This window comes from Oncorhynchus kisutch, linkage group LG11, assembly GCF_002021735.2.
Source record: "Oncorhynchus kisutch isolate 150728-3 linkage group LG11, Okis_V2, whole genome shotgun sequence".
NCBI classification, from domain to species: Eukaryota; Metazoa; Chordata; class Actinopteri; order Salmoniformes; family Salmonidae; genus Oncorhynchus; species Oncorhynchus kisutch.
In genome coordinates this window covers 6456357-6482768 of record NC_034184.2, presented here as the reverse complement: position 1 = coordinate 6482768, position 26412 = coordinate 6456357, and the positions used below count along the sequence as shown (strand labels likewise).

The 26412-nt window shown below is 41.3% G+C and overlaps 3 protein-coding genes across 4 annotated transcripts; 2 read left to right on the top strand and 1 right to left on the bottom strand.

Annotated features, from left to right (window-relative positions):
* On the top strand, positions 1 to 8205 carry tbp (TATA box binding protein). 2 transcript variants are annotated; one of them, XM_020495807.2, is made up of 8 exons: positions 1 to 128; positions 604 to 811; positions 930 to 1255; positions 1435 to 1522; positions 4837 to 4928; positions 5016 to 5183; positions 5356 to 5450; positions 6691 to 8205. In XM_020495807.2, exons 2-8 carry the CDS (start codon positions 761 to 763, stop codon positions 6768 to 6770), a joined length of 900 nt encoding a protein of 299 aa, XP_020351396.1. In that variant the 5' UTR covers positions 1 to 128; positions 604 to 760; the 3' UTR covers positions 6771 to 8205. The 2 variants fall into 2 exon arrangements, with proteins under 2 accessions (XP_020351396.1, XP_031691074.1); XM_031835214.1 differs by having other exon boundaries at positions 36 to 128; positions 694 to 811; positions 6691 to 8057.
* On the bottom strand, positions 7890 to 11908 carry pdcd2 (programmed cell death 2). Its single transcript, XM_020495806.2, has 6 exons — positions 11516 to 11908; positions 9636 to 9875; positions 9390 to 9530; positions 9126 to 9226; positions 8655 to 8768; positions 7890 to 8383 (listed from the first exon to the last, which is right to left on the bottom strand). Exons 1-6 carry the CDS (start codon positions 11802 to 11804, stop codon positions 8225 to 8227), a joined length of 1044 nt encoding a protein of 347 aa, XP_020351395.1. The 5' UTR covers positions 11805 to 11908; the 3' UTR covers positions 7890 to 8224.
* LOC109900086 (rho-related GTP-binding protein RhoU-like) lies at positions 11456 to 25106 on the top strand. Its single transcript, XM_020495808.2, has 3 exons — positions 11456 to 13857; positions 14240 to 14298; positions 19494 to 25106. The coding sequence occupies exons 1-3, from the start codon at positions 13608 to 13610 to the stop codon at positions 19947 to 19949; spliced, it is 765 nt and encodes a 254-aa protein (XP_020351397.1). The 5' UTR covers positions 11456 to 13607; the 3' UTR covers positions 19950 to 25106.
* Positions 25107 to 26412: the final 1306 nt, after the last annotated feature.

Genomic DNA, 26412 nt, shown 5'->3' with positions numbered 1-26412 from the left:
GAACTTTGACACCGGAAGTGTTTAAGTACCATACCGGATATAACTTTTGAGTGAGTGAGCGCATGAACCAGTGAAAGCAGCGGCTAGGTATTTTAATGTGGCATTTTAAGTGCCGTTTTAGGGACGTGGTGAGTATTTGAAAATGTTGTCCCATCTCAACTTCACCACTTAGTGTGCAAAACACTTATGACCACATGAGTGTTGACATGGAAGTAGCTAGCTAGCGTAAATACTACGCTAACGTTAGAGTGGCCAGCTCTGCCAATCATCAATTCAGTTTCGATTTTTGCGCCAAACAATTTGTACGCGTTCTGTGAACATTGGATTTAATTATTCCAATGTGTAATAATTAGTGCTAGCTATATAAAGAGGGATTTCGTGCGCCACTATTGCTGTCTGTAGCTAGCTGAAGGTTTGCAAAGGCTAAGGCTAGCTTGCTAACGTTAGCGGTCGATAGTTTTTCGCTAGCTACTGCTGCATAATGTGGTCTAGTTGAGTCATGATCAAGTTTCTTGACAGCAGGGTTACTTGGTAGCAATTTCACCGGGCTCGATGCTTAGCTAACTTTATGTATGTTTTTTTTTTCTTCTAATATTCTTTCAGGTCAAAATTATCTAGCTAAGGGGTTCCCTGCTACGCTCTGTTCCAACACATGACTTTTGTCGGCATTTTCAAATACAGAATTGCTCCTAGTCCTAGGTCTCTGAATTTATTTCCTTTGAGACGGTCAACAAACTGTCCACCTTCATAATTTGAGGACATGGAGCAGAACAACAGTTTGCCTCCTTTCCAGGGTCTTGCCTCCCCTCAGGTAACTAATTTGACTAATAATACATGTCAGTGAGATGTTTTTGTTGACAACACAGCTTTGCTCACATGTTCTAGATTCAACTAGCCTAATGGAGGGCTTGTTCTCATGTCTTTTACAGGGGGCAATGACACCTGGAATGCCCATCTTCAGCCCCATGATGCCCTATGGCAGTGGTCTGACTCCCCAACCTGTGACGAACACCAACAGCCTGTCTCTCCTGGAGGAGCAGCATCGGCAACAACAGCAGCAGCAGGCTTCGACTCAGCAGGGTGGGGTGTCAGGGGGCTCGGGACAGACGCCACAGCTTTATCACTCTCAAACGGTCACCACCACCACACTGCCAGGAAACACCCCTCTCTACACCACTACACCGCTAACCCCCATGACACCAATCACACCTGCCACACCTGCCTCTGAGAGCTCTGGGATTGTCCCACAACTACAGTAAGTGAATAATGTGTTAGTCTCAACCACTATGTAGGTACTGCTATAAACCTGAAACACAAGAAGCTAAAAGATTAAGGTGAATAGTGATGGTTTGAATATGATTTTTATAGTGATGTGACCATATCAACAAGGAGAATCTCCCATCCTGATTGCATGGTTTATTTCCTTCTCTCTAGGAATATCGTATCCACTGTGAACTTGGGCTGTAAACTTGACTTAAAAACAATAGCACTCCGAGCTAGAAATGCTGAGTACAATCCAAAGGTAAGCATATTGTTATTATTCATTTGTTGCATAGACAGATTAGCAGATGCTAACCATTTACCGTCGTGTGAATTGACCATGGTAGCAATGGAAAGGGAACAGTTTAGAGGTTATTGGAAATTTGGCAACAGTTCATCTGATTCATGACTGAATCTAAACATTACACTGTTGATTTGATGTCTATTTTACATTTGCTGTACTATAACTAAATCTGAAAATACTCTGAATACATTCAGTAACATAAAAAATGACAAGTGTTTTTTTGAGAGGACTAACTGGTGTCTCCAAGTGGCCACACACCTCTCCAATGTGCACAATTCCTAAGTAATTTCAATGCACTTTTATGACTCAAAGAGAGTCTTCAACTATAAGGTGCTTTTTTAAAATGTTTTTTTTAGCTCTCCTGGCTGTGCCGTTGAGGAACTAGAGCAGCACACTTGTGGTTGTTTTGTTTGGAACACATTCCCGCCATCACACAATTACTGTTTATGCAATCCAAAAGTGGTCCATTATAAATTGCAATCTGGGTCAGATGGGCATCATTTGAAAACCTGTTCTCTTGTCAATATGACTACCTAAGTTATAATTTAGGACAACAGTGTTAGGCTTTCACAATGCAATTCAGGGAAACGGATCATTTTGGTGCGCATAGGGATCATGAGTGCATTCAGGTGTGTGTGCCGTGGTGAATTTTCTTCAACAGACTTACCCTGGGTTGTTCTGAACAGAATGTTATGTCGCCATGTAATCCTGTACATTAAACATGGTGATCATAAACCTTGACACTGAGTTTTTTGATCTGGAAATGTGAAGTGCACATTTGGACTCACAGGTGTTTGGCTTGCTTGTTTCAAATGATATTGGTCACAATACACATGGTTAGCAGATGTTATTGCAAGTGTAGCGAAATGCTTGTGCTTCTAGTTTCAACAGTGCAGTAATATCTAACAATTCCACAACAAATCTAATACACACATGTCTAAGTGAAAGGAATAACAATGTATAAATATATGGGTGAGCAATGTGAGAGCGGCATAAGCTAAGATGCAATAGATAGCATAGAATACAGTATATACATATGAGATGAGTAATGCAAGATATGCAAATATTGATTTAAGACATCAGAGGCATTTATTATAGTTCTCAACATCTCACATTTGAAAATGCATTGAGTCCTCTTAATTTACAGCATTTACCACAGACCAATTTTTTTTTTTGTGCAAAAGTTGCGGGAGGGATGGAGGCAACATCTTGTCGTGCGAAGTGCTCAAGCTCTGAACCCATACAGTGCTGTGAAGCGCAAAGCCAGAGCTCTGATGTCATGTATGGCATTTTACTCTACCGCCACTGCATTCCAATTTAGCTGTTTATCAGTGCGCAAATCTCCTGTTTTCAACCCGCATATGGGTACGAGTGTAAAGTTAAAGCAGGTGCAGCGAAATGCTTGATTCTAGCTCCAGCAGGGTGTGTCCAAAAGTACAATGCTAATACACAAATAATCCCCCCCGGCCTTGACAAAAAAGAATCAAGAAATATCTGAAGAAGCAATGTCAGTCCGTAATATAAATATGCAGTGTGAGTATGGACAATATATAAGTAATGGGTATGCACATCAGTAGTCAGGTAGCCTAGTGGTTAAGAGTGTTGGGCCAGTAACCGAAAGGTTGCTGGTTCAAATCCCAGAGCTGACTAGATTACAAATCTGTCTGTGCCCTTCAGCAAGGCACTTAACCCTAATTGCTCCTGTAAGTCACTCAGGATAAGTTTGTCTGCTAAATTATTAAAATGTAGTTAGTGCATTCATAAAGTATTCAGACCCCTTCACTTTATACACATTTTGTTACAGCCTTATTCTAAAATGGGTTATATTAGATTTTTTTCCTCATCTACACAATCTTTTATCAAGTTTTATTTCAAGCAAATTTATTACAAATAAAAAAAGATACCTTATTTACACAAGTATTTATGAGACTCAAACTTGAGCTTAGGTGCATCCTGTTATTATTGATCATCCTTGATGTTTCTAATGCAGCATTGAAGGTCCCCAAGAATGCAGTGTCCTCCATTCTTAAATTGAAGAAGTTTGGAACCACCAAGACTCTTCCTGGGGCTGGCTGCCTGGCTAAACTGAGCAATCAGGGGAGAAGGACCTTGGTCAGGGAGGTGACAAAGAACTCAATGGTCACTATGACAACTCCAGAGTTCCTCTGTGGAGATGGGGAAAACCTTCCAGAATGACAACCATATCAGCAGCACTCCACTAAGCAGGCCTTTATGGTAGAGTGACCAGATGAAGAGAAGCCACTCCTCAGTAAAAGGCACATGATAGCCCACTTGGAGTTTGTCAAAAGGCACCTAAAGGACTCTGACAAGATTCTCTGGTCTGATGAAACCATGATTAAACTTTGGCCTGAATGCCAAGTGTCAAGTCTGGAGGAAACCAGACACCGCTCATCACCTGGCCAATAGCATCTCTACGGTAAAGCATGGTGGTGGCAGCATCATGCTGTGGGGATCATTTTCAGGGACTGGGAGACTCATCAGGATCAAAGGAAAGATGAAAGGAGCAAAGTACAGAGGTCCTTGATGAAGACCTCAGACTGGATTGAAGGTTCACCTTCCAGCAGGACAATGACCCTAAGCACGCAGCCAAGATAATATAGGAGTGGCTTCGGGACAAGTCCTTGAGTGGCCCAGCCAGAGCCCGGACCTGAACCAGATCAAATATCTCTGGAAAGACCTGAAAATAGCTGTGCAGCGACTCTCCCCTTCCAACCTGACAGAGCTTGAGAGGATCTACAGAGAAGAATGAGAGAAACTCTCCAAATACAGGTGCCCCAAGCTTGTAGCGTCATACCCTAGAAGACTCGAGGCTGTAAACGCTGCCAAAAGTGCTTCAACAAAATACTGAGAAAAGGGTCTGAATACTTGTGTAAATGAGATATTTCAGTTTTAAATATTTGTAAAAAGCCGTTTTTGCTTTGTCAATATGGGGTATTGTGTGTAGATTGAAGAGACAATTTAATACATTTTACGTTACAGCCTTATGTTACATTATAGCCTTATTCTAAACATGTGGAAAAGGGAATTCGGAAAGTATTCAAACCCCATGTCGAATACACAGCTCATCATATATAATAACTCGTGCTGTACATACCTTTTCCAAATCATTGTCAGGGCCCAGGGAAAGGTGAAATGGGACCAAGCTAAAATGCCAACTAGAATGGGCCTGAAAGGCATGTTGCTTCTGGTCCGAGAATGTCCCACCAAGACACTGTTGTTCTATTGAACAAATTCGCAACTTTGTCTTACAGCGATTTGCTGCTGTTATCATGAGAATACGAGAGCCAAGAACAACTGCACTTATCTTCAGCTCTGGGAAAATGGTGTGCACAGGAGCCAAAAGGTTAGTATCTTCTTTCAACAAAGAAAAAACACAAAACATATGAGAACATCTATGTAAAGGCCTCATGCTCCCTCTTCCCCCTCCTAGTGAAGAGCAGTCCCGCCTGGCGGCCAGGAAATATGCCAGAGTCGTGCAGAAGTTGGGCTTCCCAGCCAAATTCCTTGATTTCAAGATACAGAACATGGTGGGCAGCTGTGATGTCAAATTCCCCATTCGGTTAGAGGGACTTGTACTAACTCACCAGCAGTTCAGCAGGTTTGTAAAATTCACTACTGCAATATTAAAGTCTGTAATAGCTGAGGAGATGCATTGTCATATTTGGAATTCTGTCATTTTGTTCATTATTTATAATCATTGGTATTCCTAAAGTGATTTAGTACTGAGAGCAAAGATCATAAGTAGGCCTAATCGTTTTCTTGTTTTTCAGTTATGAACCGGAGTTGTTCCCTGGGCTAATCTATAGAATGATCAAACCCAGAATTGTCCTGTTGATATTCGTTTCAGGCAAAGTTGTATTAACAGGTGAGTTTTTCTCCTTTTCCTAATGACATACAGTGCCTTGCAAAAGTATCCACCCCCTTGGTGTTTTTCTTTATTTTGTTGCATTACAACCTGTAATTTAAATAGATTTGGATTTCATGTAATGGACAAACACAAAGTCAATTGGTGAAGTGAAATTAAGAAACTAACTTGTTTAAAAAAAAGATATATGGAAAAGTGGTGCCCCTAAATAAGAAATTGTGTAACCAATTACCTTCAGAAGTCACATAATAAGTTAGATTGCACACAAGTGGACTTTATTTAAGTGTCACATGATCTCTGTTCTGAAAGGCCCCACTACCAAGCAAGCGGCACTATGAAGACCAAGGAGCTCTCCAAACCGGTTAGGGACAAAGTTGTGGAGAAGTTCAGATTAGGTTTGGGTTATAAAAAATATCCTAAACTTTGAACATCCCACGGAGCACCATTTAGATCCATTATTAAAAAATTGAAAGAATATGGCACCACAAACCTGCCAATAGAGCGCTGCCCACCAAACTCACAGGCCGGGCAAGGAGGGCATTAATCAGAGGCAACAAAGATACCCTGCAGGAGCTGCAAAACTCCACAGTGGAGATTGGAGCATCTGTCCATTGGACCACTTTAAGCCATACACTCCACAGAGCTGGGCTTTACGGAAGAGTGTCCAGAAAAAAATCCATTGCTTAAAGAAAAATATTAGCAAACATGTTTGGTGGGGACTGGGAAACTGGTCAGAATTGAAGGATGGCGCTAAATACAGGTACCTTCTTGAGGGAAACCTATTTCAGTCTTCCAGAGATTTGAGACTGGGATCGAGGTTCACCTTCCAGCAGGACAATGACCCTAAGCATACTGTTAAAGCGACACTCGAGTGGTTTAAGAGGAAACATTTAAATGTCTTGGAATGGCCTAGTCAAAGCCCAGACCTCAATCCAATTGAGAACCCATCCAACTTGAAGGAGCTGGAGCAGTTTTGCCTTGAAGAATGGGCAAAAATCCCAGTGGTTTTTTCTTGGTTTCATATTTAAAAAATATTTAGCATCTTCAAAGTGGTAGGCATGTTGTGTAAATCAAATGATACAAACCCCCCAAAATAAATTTTAATTCCAGGTTGTAAGACAAAATAGGAAAAATGCCAAGGGGGGTGAATACTTTGGCAAGCAACGGTAGAAAAAGGGAATTAGTTAATTTTTGTCAAATGTAACTTTTGTATTTTACTATTGTTGCTGCTTATTTCAAGGTGCGAAGGTGAGAGGAGAAATTTATGAAGCATTTGAAAACATCTACCCGATCTTGAAAGGATTCAGGAAGACGACGTAAATATTTGTCTGACATTATTTTTAAAATTTGTTTTAATAGTCACGGGGACACTTGTCCTTTGTTGTGACCCGTTCCTTTGGGACTCTGATTGGACCTGCACAGTTTAATCAACAAAGCAGGGACCACTCCTATTCACCTTAAAGGGATAATTCTGAGATTTTGGCAATGAGGCCTTTTATCTACTTAGTCAGATGACCTCGTGGATACCATTTTTATGTCTGTTTCCAGTATGAAGGAAGTTAAATGTAGTTTCTTGAGTTAATGCTAACTAGCTTTAGCATGCTAGCAGATACCCGTAGATTTCCAGTCGCTGCACTAATGCTAGTTAGCATTGGCTCGTGAAAATACCTTTTAACTTCCTTCATACTGGACATGCATGGTATGTATGAGTAGATCTGAATCTGGGGGAGTAGATAAAGGTGATACTTGGAGAAATGCTGTATTTTAGCAGTTTTTTTATTTTTTTGTTAAGTGACTCTTGCTTATTAAATAAGGCAGTCTTGGCTGGCTCTTTAATTTTTCTAAAGTAGGTTTTATTGTTAACCTACAGTTTCTCAGTGCATCTTTGTCCACACATTCCCTACAGACATTTTAAGATTCATAATTTAAATGGTTTTTAGTCTTTTTCATTGTTGTATGAAGAATCTCACTTGGGATTGTATCGCAGCAAGGCTTAACTACCCAATTTGTCATTATTTTAAAATTGTTTGGACGACTGGTACTGAAGGCAAGAAAATTGAACATTAATAATGCAGCCTTAGTCTGCATCTTAGGAATGTTATTAGTCATATCTGTATGTACCTCATGTCTTATTTTTGTTCATGATTGAAGAACCCTCATGTTTTAATGCTATAATGGACTAACTAGCCTAATTCACCATGGATTTTGTTTCATTTTACACTGTATTTTTGGTCTACCATGAAAGCCCTGTCAGTAATTTGTTCGTTTTAAATGTTATTTTGCTACCTTGTGCACAGTTAAATGTTTCCTTACTAATTCTGATCTCTCTCCTTTAGTTTAAAAAGCTTTGTCTTCAGGGTATGGCAAGATTTACATAAATCCAGGGAATGACTGTACATGGATTTGAGATAGTATGACCAGTAATGAATGGACTCAATGTCACATGACATTAACATGTGTTTTAATTTGAGCTTTAATGCTCAAAAAATGACATTGTATTACAGAAATGTTTTTAAACCAGTTGAAGCTATGCAAACTTAGTCCTATGGCAAAACAAATTACATGTTTTTTGCTTATGGTGATAAAGTAAGAATGTAACAACCTGAAGTAAGATTCCTCAAAACAAAATGTATGAGCGATTTGGAACAGATTGTGGCTGTTTATGTGTAGTTTCTCTAGGAGAGGAAATAGCCACTGAGATAAAGGGACAGTATAACTATGCAAAAACCCCACTAAATATTTTCTTAACTAGGTACATTTGGATTTTAATACAATTATTTCTGTTCTGTAAAATCTTGTTTCCAGATGAATTCAGAAGAGTACTTGTTGCCTTGGTCACAGCTGTCAGCACATGTGTAGACAGCCAAGGTTCCCCAGTCTATACTGGCATCAGTGCTGTCCACTTTCAGATCATTCAGTAGCTGGGGCATGACCTGTTGCGATGCAAAACACTATCAGCACATTGTCATTTATAAACAGCAAGCCTTAGACGTTGAAACATTAAGGTCTGGTTTTCCGGACCCAGATTAAGTTCTGTCCTGGATCAAAGATCTCCACTGAAAGTGTGGTTTAGTCCAGGATTAGGCTTAAGGTGTGTATTCATTAGTCACAGACCACTGCAAAACATTTACTCTAGGATCTAAACAAAGAAATTTAGGGACCTACCTGAATTTTTTTAATAGAAACGGTTTCTGTTGCAAATACCTGAAATTCAAAGATACGCCTGGAACCACATGAACAATGCGGGATGCCCTTCTCCACAGGAACATGTTCAGACGAAACCCAAAGAGGAGAGCCATCTCTGAAATATCGCAAAACCTACAGTAACACAATATTATGGTCTTCAGTAATTTAGGAAACCCAGAACTAAAATAATTTAATCAGATGCTCGATTAAGTTCTGAGGGAGATGTATGAAAATATACTAATAAGTCTCCACCCGGCAAAATGGAAACTCAGCCAGAGCATTCGCCGAATGTCACCTCCCCTTTGCATCTGTCTTGACAGAAGCTATGATACCATCCTAAATTATGTGCGTCTGTCCACAAGCGATATGTTTCAAGTAAAAATTTAAAAAAATATTAATTTCAGAGTTATCTACACAATGGCCAAATATATATTTGAGTAATTCTGATGCTCTTCATGTCTGAGGATTCTGCTTGAAGAGTTATGTTACCTGATGTGGCTCTGATGCAATCCTCCGTTTAAACTTCTGGAACACTTTGCCATCTTCGGTTTCATGCATGGCCATGTTTTCAAGTTCTGTCTCAGCCAAATCTGTGGAATAGAAAGTATGGTTTTAAACAACAGAAATTGTAATCATGTATAGACTCTTATTTAGGTTGGGTCCAACATCAACATTTTCTCTCATCCTCCTTTTGGTGTCTTAATGGATCTGAAAAGACTAGGCATGTAAATGCAATGCAGTCTAACTTCTTACCATCAACTAAGGAGGAGCATTCCACATTATTCTGTGCATCCCCCACAGTTTGACTAGACTCTTCTTTCTGATGTTCCTCAGGCTCTGTGACCAGTTCCAACTCGGGGAACAGGAATGGGGAAGGCACTGCACTTGACGGCACTAAACATGTATTGAAAGTTGAATTTTTATCTTTCAGGCGGGCAGAAAACATAATTTCATAATTATTACAAATAGTGTGACAGTTTATGGTAGCAGTATAATTACCTTGTTTGCAACACTCTTTCTTGTGACAGTGTTTCCAGTCTATGGTCTGGTGTTCTTTGCTGCAGTAGGACACTGCATGGCATTTAGAGCAAACTTTTTGACCAGGACAGCCACAGAGCTTGCATAGTTTAACCCCTGAACTGTGGACGCAGGGGTCACGCTCAGTCCAATTGGGGTCTTCATCAGATGGAGGATTGTAGGGATAAAAGTCATTTCTCCTTGGCAACTGGTTACGAAATACTGGAAAAGAATAATCTCAATGTCAGCTTGAGCAGAATAAAAGCAGAGGAACATCATTAGTTTCAAGTTTTATTAGTCTTATGTACAAGATAAACATGGTATACGCCATCTAACGAAACGCTTACTTGCAGGTTCCTTCTGGACAATGCAACAAATAAAATAACATGAACATAAATGTCTCAATAGAATAAACATTTTAGCATAGGTATAATACAGGAAGGGACAATTTTATAGTCCAATATATATGTGTATTGGGGGAGAAGTGTTTAAATTGTGCAGTATTAGCAATAGTAAATAAGCGTTTGCTAGCAGCCATTGTGGTGTGTGTGCAGAGTCAGAGCAGGTGGTCAGTCCAGTTCAAGTGTTCAGCAGACTCTGCTCTCATGGCTTGTAGATATAAACTGTCGCTGAGCCTGTTAGTATCAGACCTCATGCTCCAATACTGTATGCCCAATGGTAAGGGAATGAACAGCTCGTGGCTGAGGTGTGTGGGGTACTTGATGATGCTGTGGGACTTCCTCGGGCACTGTTTCAAGTAGATGTCCTTGATGGGTGGGAACACGGCCCCAGTGATGTGCTGGGCTGTCTTCACCACCTGCTGGAAGGTCATGGACAGAGCAATTCCCTGTCCCAGGCTGTGATGTAACCGGTCAGGACACTCGATGTTGCAGCAGTATTTGGAGAAGACCCGGGGTGGCATGCCAAATTTCATCAGCCGCCTTCGGAAATATTGACACGGGTGGTGGTGTTGGTCCATGTCAAGTCCTTGGTGATGTGGACGCCAAGGAACTTAAAATTGCTGACTACTGCAGTCCTGTTGATGTGGATCGGGCATATTCCTGCCTCTGATTAATATAATCACTAATGTTGCACATCATAACTACACTCAAGGCTCAGCTGTATAAGGAGAGCTCACTATGGATCCCAGCAGCTTTTTGCAACTACCAAACAGCTTCCTCTTGCCAAGGGATGGATCTGGACCTTTGGTAGTGTCAAAGATTTGTTTAACTCGCCTATGGCCAAAGCCTGGAATTTTAAAAGGGAGCAAATGAGTCAGAGGGGGCAGAGCCAAGCAGGAGCTAGCGAGATCCTATTGGTGCGTTGTAGCATGTATTTGCATTTTTCTGTTAGGGAACGCCTACTCTGAAGTGCACGTGTGAAATAACTCAACTTGCACTACTTCTAAACCACTATTACTTTGGAAAAAGGTCAAATCTACTAAACTTAGTCCACTGTTTGATTATAGTTTTGAGAACAGAAAACTATTGACGTCAAACGTTTCATCGTTGAGTAAATTGGCATGTCGGCCAAAATCCACCTGGCTCCATCTTCCACTGCCGACCACTGGGCTTCCTCTCACCATATTTGGTAGTGAGTGGAAACGCCAACCGGATGCTTCACACTTATCCAATCGGTGAAATATCTGGCTCATTGCTCCATCTGTGGTAATGTGCTTGCCCTCTAAAAGGTTTGTAAATTCAAACCCCACCTCAACTGTTGCACCGCTGTAGCTAACGTTACACTGGTGGGAGCGGTGGATAATCCCAGCCTTTTAGTGTGCCCCTCTCCTTCCCTGACCATGTGACTATGGGTGTGATGTTGATGGAAATGCAATAGCTACTTTGCTAACGGCCATTTACCTTTCAGACAACGGCTGTCGTTTCGTGAATAGCAGTCTGGTGTCTTGCAGCAAAATACAAAAAGAGTTCGGTGAAAACTTCTATCCTGTCCAGTTATTGGAGCGTAAACTTGCATGAGAAATGCGGTAGGAAGATGGCATTTCCCACATTCTAACTCAGGAAGACCTGGGATGTCCAACTGACTCAACCATGCAGGTTTGCCTCCAACTTTGCTGGGGAACTGATGACTCTGTAGTTGCCAGTTTTCGGCCTCTTCCAAAAAGCCAAGAGAAACCCCTGTTTCTGCCATAGTGTTAATTTGACTAATTTACCAAGTAACGTTAATTTTATCGTACTCTTTCAATCGCTGGCTAGCTGTCTGTCACAACAAATTCCAACGTGCGTCACTGTTGTAGCTTTTAAATATGTCCGGAGTGGAACAGTACTTTTAGGAGGCAAACGTTCCGTGTAATTCGCGCTCCTGCCATATCGCCTATTTGCAATTAAAACACTAGAGAGGGAACAGTGTTATGGCCTTATTATAGTTGAAGAGATCAATCGAATAAATGAACACCTTAAAAATCAGTCTCCTGGGACTGATGGTATATCTGCTGAGTTTTACAAACGTTTTATCAACAGTTAGCCCCATTTCTGTTGGAGGTCTTTTCTAAAAGCATTGCAAATAATGCTCTCCCAGTTTGACCAAGGTCTGATTACATTAATACCTAAACCCAAGAAATATTTGCTTCTCGATAATTGGCGTCCAATCTGTCTGCTCAATAACGACTACAGAATGTTAGCCTCTATATTTGCAAAAAGAATGAAGGCAGTGTTGGGCTCAATTATAGAAGAGACCCAATCTGGCTTCATGAGGAATAGACATATATCTAATAATATCCGACTGGTGTTAGACCTTATTAACTATTCTGATCTAAACTTCCATGATAGCTTCATTGTATTCTTACACTTTTATAAAGCCTTCATACGGTGGAACTTGAGTTTCTATTTCTCTCCCTTGAGAAATTTCGTTTTGGGGAATTATTTTGTAGCACTATTAAAATTATTTATATGAATGGGACCAGTTATATTAAATTAAAGCATGGCACTTCTCCTATATTTGATTTGAAAAGAGAAATTAGGCAAGGATGCCCAATTTCGATTGACCTCTTCCTGCTTGCAACCCAACTTCTTACATGTTTTTTTAAAATCCAGCGATATAAAATGGATCTCTATTGTTGACAGATATTATCATGTGAGCTTGCAGATGACACCACTCTATTTTTGAAAGATACCAGGGATCGAGAGTCCCATAGGGTGGCGCACAATTGTCCCAGCGTCGTCCGGGTTAGGGGAGGTTTGCCCGGTATAGGCCGTCATTGTAAATACGAATTTGTTCTTAGAGATTTTCAATATAGCGTCTTTCATGTCACAGTCCACAAGATGGAAGACTTGAGCTACTCTACCATCGCTCAGCCATTTCATCCGAGAGAAGTATTGTTGTTGAGATCAAACAGGCTGAGGAATACAATTGTAAGAATTGTGTCCAATTTATGTAACAATTTAACCATCAATAGTAGAGCATTGGAAAGCATTGAACAGACGAAGCCTTACAAATTAGTTCATAAAAAAAAACATTTTTGCACATAAATGATCAAATTCTACCCCCAGAGTAGGATATTTTTGCAATCTACGGGGGGCTTGCTTGTTGCTATTGGTCAATGGTGCAATGTTTTTTCTGACTCAGTGGTGTTTGATGATGTCATGTTGCTCACGAATAGAAGGCTGAGCTTTTTTTAGAGTCATAGGGCTGAGTAGGTGAGTGGAGTGCAAACTACAACTTTCGAAAATATTCAGGAAATACATTTCTAATCATACGGGGTGGAAACATTTTCCCCTATTGGATTTATTGCTTGAGGAATTTATTTCTGTACAATGGGGGATTGACATCAAGGTGTCTACATCGTCTTTGTAGAAAGGCAACATTTTTTCCAGCCATGGAACACTACAGAAGATAAGGGACAGTTCTTGTGAAAGTCCCGTTGATGTCAAATTTAGGAAACTAATGGTTTGGCGTAACTAGGATTAACTGGTTGCTGGACAGTTCCACAAGGCGATGCCACCCCAGGGCGATGGAGATTATAAACCTGTAGCGGTGTCGGCGGCGGTCCCACCGGTTCCTCCTCGGAGGGTTCGGAGCAGAGAGTCGTTTTCGGGCTCCAAGTGTCGGCCCGGTGGCGGAGAGCGCAAAGTGAAGTGTGTGCTTGTCGGTGACGGCGCAGTTGGGAAGACAAGCTTGATTGTCAGCTACACCACAAATGGATATCCAACTAAATATGTCCCAACTGCCTTTGATAATTTTTCAGGTAACTTCACAAAAATTTGCCTTTTTAAATCGGGTAGACTATTAGGACCTGTTGTCGTCCTATTGGGCTATGCAATTAATTGCTTTTATCTGGCACTTTTAACAGCATAGGTGTTACCTGAAAAACAGGTATTGTTTTCTATGAATTCTATATTTGAACTCAGCCTGATTTACAACAATCAAAGTTTTTTTTCTTTTTTCTGTCAACTGTCTGCTGCCGTAAATTGGCAACAGGAACACTATGGTAATTGTTATACTCAATAGTTTGTCCATAACAACACTATTCTGGCCTTAACAGTATTTAATTGCGTTGTGGTTACCAATTTATTCTTTGTTATATTGGCTGATTTAAATGTATAATTTGTTGTATTTTTTTCTTTCAGCGGTCGTGGCAGTTGATGGCAAGCCAGTGAAACTGCAGCTTTGTGACACAGCTGGGCAGGTTTGTAATTCAAATACACCTATAGGACAGTTTCATATGATCGCTACAATCCTGGAAGTGTAAAGGATTCATAAAAAATAAACAAGTTGACCTTTTTGCTGTTCCTAAATGTCTCAAATGTCTTCTAGCCCCCTAGACAACTACACTACGGAATGGGTTCAAATGGTCTACTAGTGTAGGGAAGATAAGGGATCTGTCTGACTAAATTGATGCTCTACAGTAGTGTTTTTGTCCAGTCATGAATCTGCACCAGAAATGAGCTTACTCAGATAAATACTGTCTTCCCCACATGTGAGGGGGTAACAGGCTTGGGGGGATTACAGAGAGGAAACTTTATAAGTGTAATGAATTGAATCTGAGCCTGGAAAGGAAACGCGAGATGGGTCTGTTTCTGAGGAGCAGAGCGTCCGCAGTGGAAAACAGCCCAGGAACACAGGCAAAGAGAGATCCAGAGCAGTTTTGTCTAGACACAGAGAGAGTCCCTGGCTGGAGGCTGAGCTCTGCGGGTTCATAGGGTTCTGCTTTGTCTCTTTGCAGAAAGAGCAGCGAGGTTCTGAGGCGATGGGCTTTTCATTAGACACCAATGATCTTTTCAATTGTTTTGAAATAATGTTTTACAAGACAATGCAAGCAATATCATAGTTATAACTTTGTTATAACATAGTTAAACCTTGGTTACATTGAAATATAATCAAGATGACATTTCTGTTTGCATTAATATTTTGCTTTCATGAAACAGCCCAAAATAATTGTGAAAGCACATGCACCACTTGCCTGCCCAACCCCATGATCTGCTACAAATATGAGATAATGGCTGAGCCAATTCAACAAAATAATAGTTATGACCTTTTCAATGCTCAATGTCACCTTGCTCCTCTGGGCATAACTGAGTCCATGTATTTAGCATACTAAGCATGCAGAAGACTGTCTGAATACCAAATACAGGCTCCCTCACTGTCAATGTTTTAGTATTTTATTGGGATCTGTTGCTGAAGCAGCAGCTACTCTTCCTGGGGATGTTGTTGACCTCATTGGGTTCCTGATACCGCTAATTATCTCCCAGCCAATCAGAAATGATCTGGAGACCCTTTGCTGCTACCATCTGAGGAGGGAAATGCACTATTAAAATCTCATGTAACAATGGGTACACACAAGCTGGGTGTATCAGAGAAACAGATGAGAGAGAGAGTGATAGAATGCACTTTTGTCAATTAACAACAAAATATAATCTCAGTGGAATGCCACCATTATTTGCCTCCTATAGAGCTAGATGTATTGGAGATATGCAAACGTAATATGAACGTTGTGTAATAAGTTTGCCAGATAAAATGGCTAAACACATATTAGCGAAGATAAGCACACACTTATACCTGATATAAATGATGTCATCGCTCCACTTGGGCTCTTTAACTGGTAATGTAAATGATGTCACCGCTCCATTCAGGGGCTCTTTAACTGGTAATGTAAATGATGTCACCGCTCCGTTCAGGGGCTCTTTAACTGGTAATGTAAATGATGTCACCTCTCCATTCAGGGGCTCTTTAACTGGTAATGTAAATGATGTCACCTCTCCATTCAGGGGCTCTTTAACTGGTAATGTAAATGATGTCACCGCTCCGTTCAGGGGCTCTTTAACTGGTAATGTAAATGATGTCACCTCTCCATTCATGGGCTCTTTAACTGGTAATGTAAATGATGTCACTGCTCCGTTCAGGGGCTCTTTAACTGGTAATGTAAATGATGTCACCTCTCCATTCAGGGGCTCTTTAACTGGTAATGTAAATGATGTCACCTCTCCATTCAGGGGCTCTTTAACTGGTAATGTAAATGATGTCACCTCTCCATTCAGGGGCTCTTTAACTGGTAATGTAAATGATGTCACCTCTCCATTCAGGGGCTTTTTAACTGGTAATGTAAATTATGTCACTGCTCCATTCAGGGGCTCTATAGCTGGTGATGTAAATTATGTCACTGCTCCATTCAGGGGCTCTTTAGCTGGTGATATAAATTATGTCACTGCTCCATTCAGGGGCACTTTAGCTGGTAATGTAAATTGTGTCACTGCTCCATTCAGGGGCTATTTAGCTGGTGATATAAATTATGTCACTGCTCCATTCAGGGGCTCTTTAGCTGGTGATATAAATTATGTCACTGCTCCATTCAGGGGCTCTTTAGCTGGTGATATAAATTATGTCACTGCTCCATTCAGGGGCTCTTTAGCTGGTAATGTAAATTGTGTCACTGCTCCATTCAGGGGCTATTTAGCTGGTGATATAAATTATGTCACTGCTCCATTCAGGGGCTCTTTAGCTGGTAATGTAAATTGTGTCACTGCTCCATTCAGGGGCTCTTTAGCTGGTGATATAAATTATGTCACTGCTCCATTCAGGGGCTCTTTAACTGGTGATATAAATTGTGTCACTGCTCCATTCAGGGGCTCTTTAACTGGTGATATAAATTGTGTCACTGCTCCATTCAGGGGCTATTTAGCTGGTGATATAAATTATGTCACTGCTCCATTCAGGGGCTCTTTAACTGGTGATATAAATTATGTCACTGCTCCATTCAGGGGCTCTTTAGCTGGTGATATAAATTATGTCACTGCTCCATTCAGGGGCTCTTTAGCTGGTGATATAAATTATGTCACTGCTCCATTCAGGGGCTCTTTAGCTGGTAATGTAAATTGTGTCACTGCTCCATTCAGGGGCTATTTAGCTGGTGATATAAATTATGTCACTGCTCCATTCAGGGGCTCTTTAGCTGGTAATGTAAATTGTGTCACTGCTCCATTCAGGGGCTCTTTAGCTGGTGATATAAATTATGTCACTGCTCCATTCAGGGGCTCTTTAACTGGTGATATAAATTATGTCACTGCTCCATTCAGGGGCTCTTTAACTGGTGATATAAATTGTGTCACTGCTCCATTCAGGGGCTATTTAGCTGGTGATATAAATTATGTCACTGCTCCATTCAGGGGCTCTATAGCTGGTAATGTAAATTATGTCACTGCTCCATTCAGGGGCTCTTTAACTGGTGATATAAATGATGTCACCACTCCACTCAGGGACTCTTGCTGGTGATATAAATGATGTCACCACTCCACTCAGGGGCTCTTTAACTGGTGATATAAAGGATGTCACCACTCCACTCAGGGGTTCTTTAACTGGTGATATAAATGATGTCACCACTCCACTCAGGGACTCTTGCTGGTGATATAAATGATGTCACCACTCCACTCAGGGGCTCTTTAACTGGTGATATAAATGATGTCACCACTCCACTCAGGGGCTCTTTAACTGGTGATATAAATGATGTCACCACTCCACTCAGGGACTCTTGCTGGTGATATAAATGATGTCACCACTCCACTCAGGGACTCTTGCTGGTGATATAAATGATGTCACCACTCCACTCAGGGACTCTTGCTGGTGATATAAATGATGTCACCACTCCACTCAGGGACTCTTGCTGGTGATATAAATGATGTCACCACTCCACTCAGGGGCTCTTTAACTGGTGATATAAATGATGTCACCACTCCACTCAGGGGCTCTTTAACTGGTGATATAAATGATGTCACCTCTCCATTCAGGGGCTCTTTAACTGGTGATATAAATTATGTCACCACTCCATTCAGGGGCTCTTTAACTGGTGATATAAATGATGTCACCGCTCCAGGGGCAGACAAAGTGTGGACTATGGTTCATGGTCTTATGTATACTAAACAAAAATATAAAGTGTTGTTTTCATGAGCTGAAATAAAAAATCCCAGATATTTCCCATATGCACAAAAAGTTTGTGCACTAATTTGTTTACATCCCTGTTAGTGACCATTTCTCCTTTGCCAAGATAACCCACCCACCTGACAGGTGTTGCATATCATGACGCTGATTAAACAGCATGATCATTACACAGGTACACCTTGTGCTAGGGACAATAAAAGGCCATATGCAGTTTTGTTACACAACACAATGCCACAGATGTCTCACGTTTTGAGGGAGTGTGCAATTGGCATGATGACTGCAGGAATTTCCACCAGAGCTGTTGCCAGATATTTGAATGTTAATTTCTCTACCATAAGCTGCCTCCATCATTTTAGAGAATTTGGCAGTCCGGCCTCACAACCACAGACCACGTGTAACCACACCAGCCCAGTACCTCCATATCCGGCTTCTTCGCCTGCAGGATAATTTGGGGGGGAGGGGTTGCTCAGGAGTATTTCTGTCTTTAATAAAGTCCTTTTGTGGGGAAAAAACTTATTGGCTGGACCTGGCTTTCTAGTTGGTTGGCCTATGCCCTCCAAGGCCCACCCATGGCTGCACCCCTTTCCAGTCATGTCAAATCCATAGACTAGGGCCTAATTTCTTCATATGAACTGTAAGTCAGTAAAATCTTTGAAATTGTTGCATTTATATTTTATGTTCAGGGTAATTATTTAAATCTATAATATAGTCATGTTCTAGCAATTTAACAATGCTCTTTCTCTACAATTTAGCTATTGGTAGTTTTTCTATTTAGCATTCATGCTAGTGTATTATATGCTGGTCGGCATGAACAGTACCTTCATTACTAAATTGCATGTCAGTCAGCAACATTAGAGGAAATTAAAATCAACTGTAGGCTACGCTGAAAGAGCTGTCCCTAATCAGAACCACTACGGCATGTCACGCTAACTGAAACTGATACAGGTGTCATGGGTTTTCAGGTTGTGGACACAGATTATGTGTTCCTGCTTGCCAGAGACACTTTGTCATGAGGCTGAGGCGCCACTAGTTACAGACATGCACATGGTGACATAGCCAAATGAGGGCAGGATTTTCCTTCTCTTGGCTATGATGATGCCCTTGTCAACCCTATACACTCTTGGAAAAAAGGGTTCTTCGGCTGTCCCCCATAGGAGAACCCTTTTTGGTTCCAGGTAGAACCCTTTTTGGTGTTAGGTAGAACCCTTTTGGGTTCCATGTTGAACCCTCTGTGGAAAGGGTTCTACCTGGAACCATAAAAGGTTCTTCAAAGGATTCTCCTGTGGGGACAGCCAAATAACCCTTTTAGGTTCTAGATGGCACCTTTTTTTCTAAGTGTACTCAAAGACCTTTTCACAAGGAGGGCTATTGAGTTGAGCTTGCCCGTTCTCGGTTCTGCTTGTTATCATGTCGTGTCATGAACCCCCCTCTCCTCTCCATTCCTCCCTGCAGGATGAGTTTGACAAGCTGCGTCCGCTCTGCTACACCAACGCAGACGTCTTCCTGATGTGCTTCAGTGTCGTCAGCCCCTCCTCCTTCCAGAACGTAACAGAGAAATGGGTGCCGGAGATTCGCCGGCACTGCCCGCAGGCGCCGGTGGTTCTGGTGGGAACCCAGTCAGACCTGCGGGAGGATGTTAATGTTCTGATTGAGCTGGCCAAGTACAAAGAGAGGCCAGTGGAGCCCCAGGAGGCCCAGCAGTGTGCCGAGGACATGAGGGCCGTGTCATACATGGAGTGCTCCTCACTCACCCAGAAGAACCTCAAAGAGGTGTTTGACGCAGCCATCGTGGCCAGCATCCAGCACTCTGACAGTCAGCAGAAGCAGCATCGACTGAAAAAACGGACTCCAGACAAGATGAAGAAGCTTTCTAAATCATGGTGGAAGAAGTACTGTTGCGTGGTTTAGCCTCTATCTGTGTGTGTGACAGGACGGACGCATAGGTTCCAATTTTGCTTCCATGTCAGCACGTTAACAGACTTCAGGGGCAGTAAGGAAAACAGTGACTGGAATATGGACGCAGGTCTGGTCTGGAGTATCTGAGTTCTGTGTATGTTAGGCCTCAATGACCCCATGCTATTTTTGCTTTACCAACGTGAGCTGCACTGGAGACAGAGCTGACTTCCCTCAAAGAATACTCATTGACTTTCCACTGCCTTATATCCATGATCCTAGGGGGGACACAGCTTCTACATGGACGACTGTGGAAGATGAAGCCCTCTTGATAACCAGGAGGGCTTATGTTGTTATATCATTGTTTTATTAACCTGGTTTACTCTGACCTTTCCCATGGTAAGTGTACAGTATGTAAACTCAGGTTCATTTAGGATATGAGATTGAGTCAACTTTCCGATGTGGGATTTACAATCTCTTTGATTTAGCAGTGTCTATGGTAAAAATAAAAACAATCTGTGCAGTAATCAGATAATGCGAGGAGAGTACTGTGTAACGTTCATTATTTGAATGCTTGTTCTTCCAGCCCATATTGGAGAGCCTCATTTGGCTTGTTGTCTAATGTACAAACCACTCAGAAACAGAATTTTTGTTTTCAAAAATAGTTTTTCAGAATTTCGAACTATTGTTTACATTAGGACATGGGTTCTGTCTAAGCTCATATGAGGGTCACAGTCTCTAGCTATGTGCTGAAATTCTAACTAGACTTGTTGACCTTTGGTTCACTTCACCATAGCACCACCTGAGGAGTTTTAAACAAACACCTTACTCTGTACAGGGCTGACTGCAGCTGAGTCAACGTTAACTCTTAACTACCTTACTCTGTACAGGGCTGACTGCAGCTGAGTCAACGTTAACTCTTAACTACCTTACTCTGTACAGGGCTGACTGCAGCTGAGTCAACGTTAACTCTTAACTACCTTACTCTGTACAGGGCTGACTGCAGCTGAGTCAACGTTAACTCTTAACTACCTTACTCTGTACAGGGCTGACTGCAGCTGAGTCAACGTTAACTCTTAACTACCTTACTCTGTACAGGGCTGACTGCAGCTGAGTCAACGTTAACTCTTAACTACCTTACTCTGTACAGGGCTGACTGCAGCTGAGTCAACGTTAACTCTTAACTACCTTACTCTGTACAGGGCTGACTGCAGCTGAGTCAACGTTAACTCTTAACTACCTTACTCTGTACAGGGCTGACTGCAGCTGAGTCAACGTTAACTCTTAACTACCTTACTCTGTACAGGGCTGACTGCAGCTGAGTCAACGTTAACTCTTAACTACCTTACTCTGTACAGGGCTGACTGCAGCTGAGTCAACGTTAACTCTTAACTACCTTACTCTGTACAGGGCTGACTGCAGCTGAGTCAACGTTAACTCTTAACTACCTTACTCTGTACAGGGCTGACTGCAGCTGAGTCAACGTTAACTCTTAACTACCTTACTCTGTACAGGGCTGACTGCAGCTGAGTCAACATTAACTCTTAACTACCTTACTCTGTACAGGTAGTTAGGTAGTATGTTAATTGTCCCAAGCAAGCTTAACAATACCATAATATTTTATTATGTTGAAAAAAAGTTGTCAATACCTATTTTCCTATCACTGTGGCGTGTGATGTCTATCTCTGTCAATATAGTGTTCTGATTTAACCTATAGAGATGAGGTTATTAGAATTTCAAAATGATAACCATAGAATTAGGAATTAGAATACTAAAATGGACATGGACCATCTTAAGAATGTTCAAAGGTCAGCCATTTTGGTCAGGGAGTTGGTCAACTATGGTTTGACAGTGCTGTGATAAGATATGGTGTGAAACAATGAATGTGTAGAATTTATCTGCACTGTGTGTTTGTTAGCTAGCTAGCCAGCCAGTTTTAGAGGAATTTTTCCATTAATTGTACAAATTAAATGCCAATATGCCAACATTCCACTCAAACAATGCAGTCAAACCACAGACAAGTTGTAAATGCAACAACTACTGATACTATATCATAAAAGCACTCACAACTTTCCAAGAAAATAAAATCAGTTTACATATATTTTAGAGGATATTTATACAGACAGTTGGTATAAAACCTGTATAAACTGTATTTATAATTATATGACAATATTTTTTGTTGATTATAATTCTATTTCTGATACATGCATCTCCTATGCCTCTACTGCCATTCATTCTAATTACACTGGTTTTGTCACGACTTCTGTCGAAGTCAGTCCCTCTCCTTGTTCGGGCGGCGTTCGTGGTCGACGTCACCGACCTTCAAGCCATCGCTGATTTTTCATTTTCCATTGGTTTTGTCTTGTCTTCCTCCACACCTGGTTCCAATCCCATCAATTACATGTTGTGTATTTAACCCTCTGTTTCCCCTCATTGTCCTTGTCGGTGATTGTATGTTATGTGCAAGTTCTGGTGTGCGACGGGTTTTGAACCCACTTTTATTATTTTGTATATGATGGTTTTCGGGGTTTATAAAATTTATTCAACGACTCCGTTTATACCAAGTTCGTTCTCCTGCGCCTGACTTCCATGCCACCAGCACGCACCCCATTACAGGTTTTGTATTTCTCCCTGACCAATATGGCTACCATTTTGACCCCATTCTGTACCTTTGAGGTTTTATGACATAGCCCCTGTAGTAATGTAATAGGATCTCTATGGTGATAACTGTCACCTCTTTCAGAGATTTGTTTTTCAAGCATTGTAACTCAAGCCTTGTAATAGCTCTTCCAGTAGAATGCCAAACTAAGCCTTGGGCTAAACAATACAGTTTCATGTATGATCAGGTTCACCTCCTTAGATGTGTGATGGACCTCTGAAAGGGAATTATAGTGGAAGACAGACAATGGAGAAGTTAATGTTTTACTGGATCACTCTTAGTCGACCATGTTGCTTCAACGGTCAGTTCAATGTTAATCATAACCATGAATAAATAATATATACAGCTAGTGATTTTATCTCCTCCTTCTGAAATACATGGTATATATTTTCAAACTTCTTCCATGTCCAGTTTCTCAGTATTGCAGGGATTACAGTACCAGTCAAAAGTGTGGACACGCCTACTCGTTTTTCTTTATTTGGACTATTTTCTACATTGTAGAATAGTAGTGAAGACATCTAAACAATGAAATGACACATATGGAATCATGCAGTAACCAAAAAAGTGTTAAATCAAAATATATTTTATATTTGAGATTCTTCAAAGTAGCCACCCTTTGCCTTGATGACAGCTTTGTACACTTTTGGCATTTTCCCAACCAGCTTTATGAGGTAGTAATCTGGAATGCATTTAAATTACACATTTATTTTTATTTAACTAGGCAAATCAGTTAAGAACAAATTCTTATTTACAATGACGGCCTACCCCGGCCAAACCTGGACGACGCTGGGCCAATTGTGCGCCGACCTATGGGACTCCCAATCACGGCAGGATGTGATACAGGTGTGCCTTGTTAAAAGTTAATTAATGTGTTTAAGCCAATCAGTTGTTGTGACAAGGTAGGGGTGGTATACAGAATATGGCCCTATTTGGTAAAAGACCAAGTCCATATTATGGCAAGAACAGCTCAAATAAGCAAAGATAAACAACAGTCCATCATTACTTTAAGACATGAAGGTCAGTCAATCTGGAACATTTCAAGAACTTTGAAGGTTTCTTCAAGTGCAGTCGCAAAAACCATCAAGCGCTATGGTGAAACTGGCTCTCACGAGGACCACCACAGGAAAAGAAGAACCAGAGTTACCTCTGCTGCAGAGAATATGTTCATTAGAGTTACCCACCTCAGAAATTGCAGCCAAAATAAATGCTTCACAGAAGAGTTCAACAGACACATCTCAACTGTTCAGAGGAGATCGAATTGCTGCAAAGAAACCCCTATTAAAGGACACCAATAATAAGAAGAGGCTTATTTGGGCCAAGAAACACAAGCAATGGACATTAGACAGGTGGAAATGTTAGGTTTTTGGATCCATCCGTCGTGTCTTTGTGAGATGCAGATGATCTCCGCATGTGTGGTTCCCACCGTGAAGCATGGAGGAGGAAGTGTGATGGTGTTCGGGGTGCTTTTCTGGTGACACTGTCTGTGATTTATTTAGAATTCAAGGCACACTTAACCAGAATGGCTACCACAGCATTTTGAAGCGATACACCATCCCATCTGTTTTGCGTTTAGTGGGACTATCATTTTTTTTAACAGGACAATAACCCAACACACCTCCAGGCTGTGTATGGGCCATTTGACCAAGAAGGAGAGTGATGGAGTGCTGTATCAGATGACCTGGCCTCCACAATCACCCGACCTCAACCAAATTGAGATGGTGTGCCATGAGTTGGACTGCAGAGTGAAGGAAAAGCAGCCAACAAGTGCTCAGCATATGTGGGAACTCCTTCAATACTTTTTGGAAAGCATTCCAGGTGAAGCTGGTTGAGAGAATGCCACGGTTGTACAAAGTTGTCATCAAGGCAAATGGTGGCTACTTTGAAGAATCTAAATGTTTAAATATATTTTGGATTTGTTTAACACTTTTCTGGTTACGACATGATTCCATATGTGCTATTTCATAGTTTTGATCTCTTCACTATTATTCTGCAATGTAGAAAATAGTAAAAATAAAGAAAAACCATTGATTGAGTAGTTGTGTCCAAACCTTTGACTGGTACTGTATATCATCAATACGAATGCATTTTACGACGATGCATTTCTTCAAATGCTTCTCTTTGTAACAGTGCAAATCACATGGTGTACTATACTCTTGTACTATACTGAGTGGACAAAACATTAATATTGAGTTGCACCCCCTTTTGCCCTCAGAACAGCCTCAATTCATCATGGCATGGACTCAACAAGTTGTCACCATGTTGACTCCAGTGCTTCCCACAGTTGTGTCTATGTCATGGAAAGAGCAGGTGTTCCTAATGTTTTGTAGACTCAGTGTATTTCCAAGTAAGCTATGACTTCCAGCAAACGTGGAGGTTCAAGGATCTCTGTTCAGGGCTCTGTGGGGGGTGGCGCTGTGGTGAAATAACAGCTTGCATTCAGTGTCATGTTAGGACAAAGATCCCGTTTGTCTGTAGTTTGATACCTTTGGAAAATAAAGAATATTTGGTATACATGCTGGATTTTGTGTTTGTTACATTGGAATGGATTTGTTTCTGGTTTTGCCTCTGAAGCTCTTTTCCTTTGTGAGTTTTGTAATTACGTAGTTATTACAACTTAATGCTTGATTGATCGACCAACTATGGCTCAATACTGGATAGTTTAATTGTACTAACAGAATCCATATACAGTTGTGCCTAGGTCAATATTGTAGAAATGTAGTTCAATAAGGAGAGTTTATGCAGTTGGAATGGAAATATGAAGAAACAAGTTGATTTGGAAAGCCCTCTTATGCTTTCACTTGTAGTCACAACTCTATGAGCCGTTAGGCCAATTCATCTGGCGTCTGTGTGAGTCACTCAAATGTTCGGGAGTCTGACAGCCTGATCTTTTTTTCTCAGCCCGCAGCTGGCCCTGCTTAATGACTGAGACATTTTAAGGCCACTTTTTTGTGATTGTTTCATATTGCAAAGATGTGTGTGTGTTGGCGGTGCAATGTGTAGAGGTGTTGGCGGTGAAATGTGTAGAGGTGTTGGCGGTGCAATGTGTAGAGGTGTTGGCGGTGCAATGTGTAGAGGTGTTGGCGGTGCAATGTGTAGAGGTGTTGGCGGTGCAATGTGTAGAGGTGTTGGCGGTGCAATGTGTAAAGGTGTTGGCGGTGCAATGTGTAGAGGTGTTGGCGGTGCAATGTGTAGAGGTGTTGGCGGTGAAATTTGTAGAGGTCTTGGCGGCGCAATGTGTAGAGGTCTTGCCCAACCATACAAAACCACATGACAAATAACTGCCTCAACTTAGAACAGAATAAATGTGACAGATGTCTAGATGGTACAGATAACATGTTTTGACGTATGCACACTGATGCCCACAATCACCTATGAAGAAAGTCAAGACAAGTTCCATAACTTGGAGAGATACAGGTGGCCTGATAGATTTGCTAGAGTAGCTGTACAGCACAGCTGCAGAAAAGCCAAACGGTATCCCAGAGTTGCAAACGTGGTGCATAGAGCTGCAAGCAGAACAGAGGGACTTGGCAGATCAAGTAAAGCTGTGACTTCTAAGAGGCTCAAGTCTGGATGGATATTGAAAAGTAATTGGGCTGCTGGCCAGGTCGTCACTAGCAGGAAGTTATGATCCACTTGTTTCTCTTTGCGTGACAGAGAAAGGCAACAGTGAGGACTTAGTCTGAATACCCCAGACCTACTAATGCTCTTCAAATCAAATCAAATCAAATGTATTTATATAGCCCTTCGTACATCAGCTGATATCTCAAAGTGCTGTACAGAAACCCAGCCTAAAACCCCAAACAGCAAGCAATGCAGGTG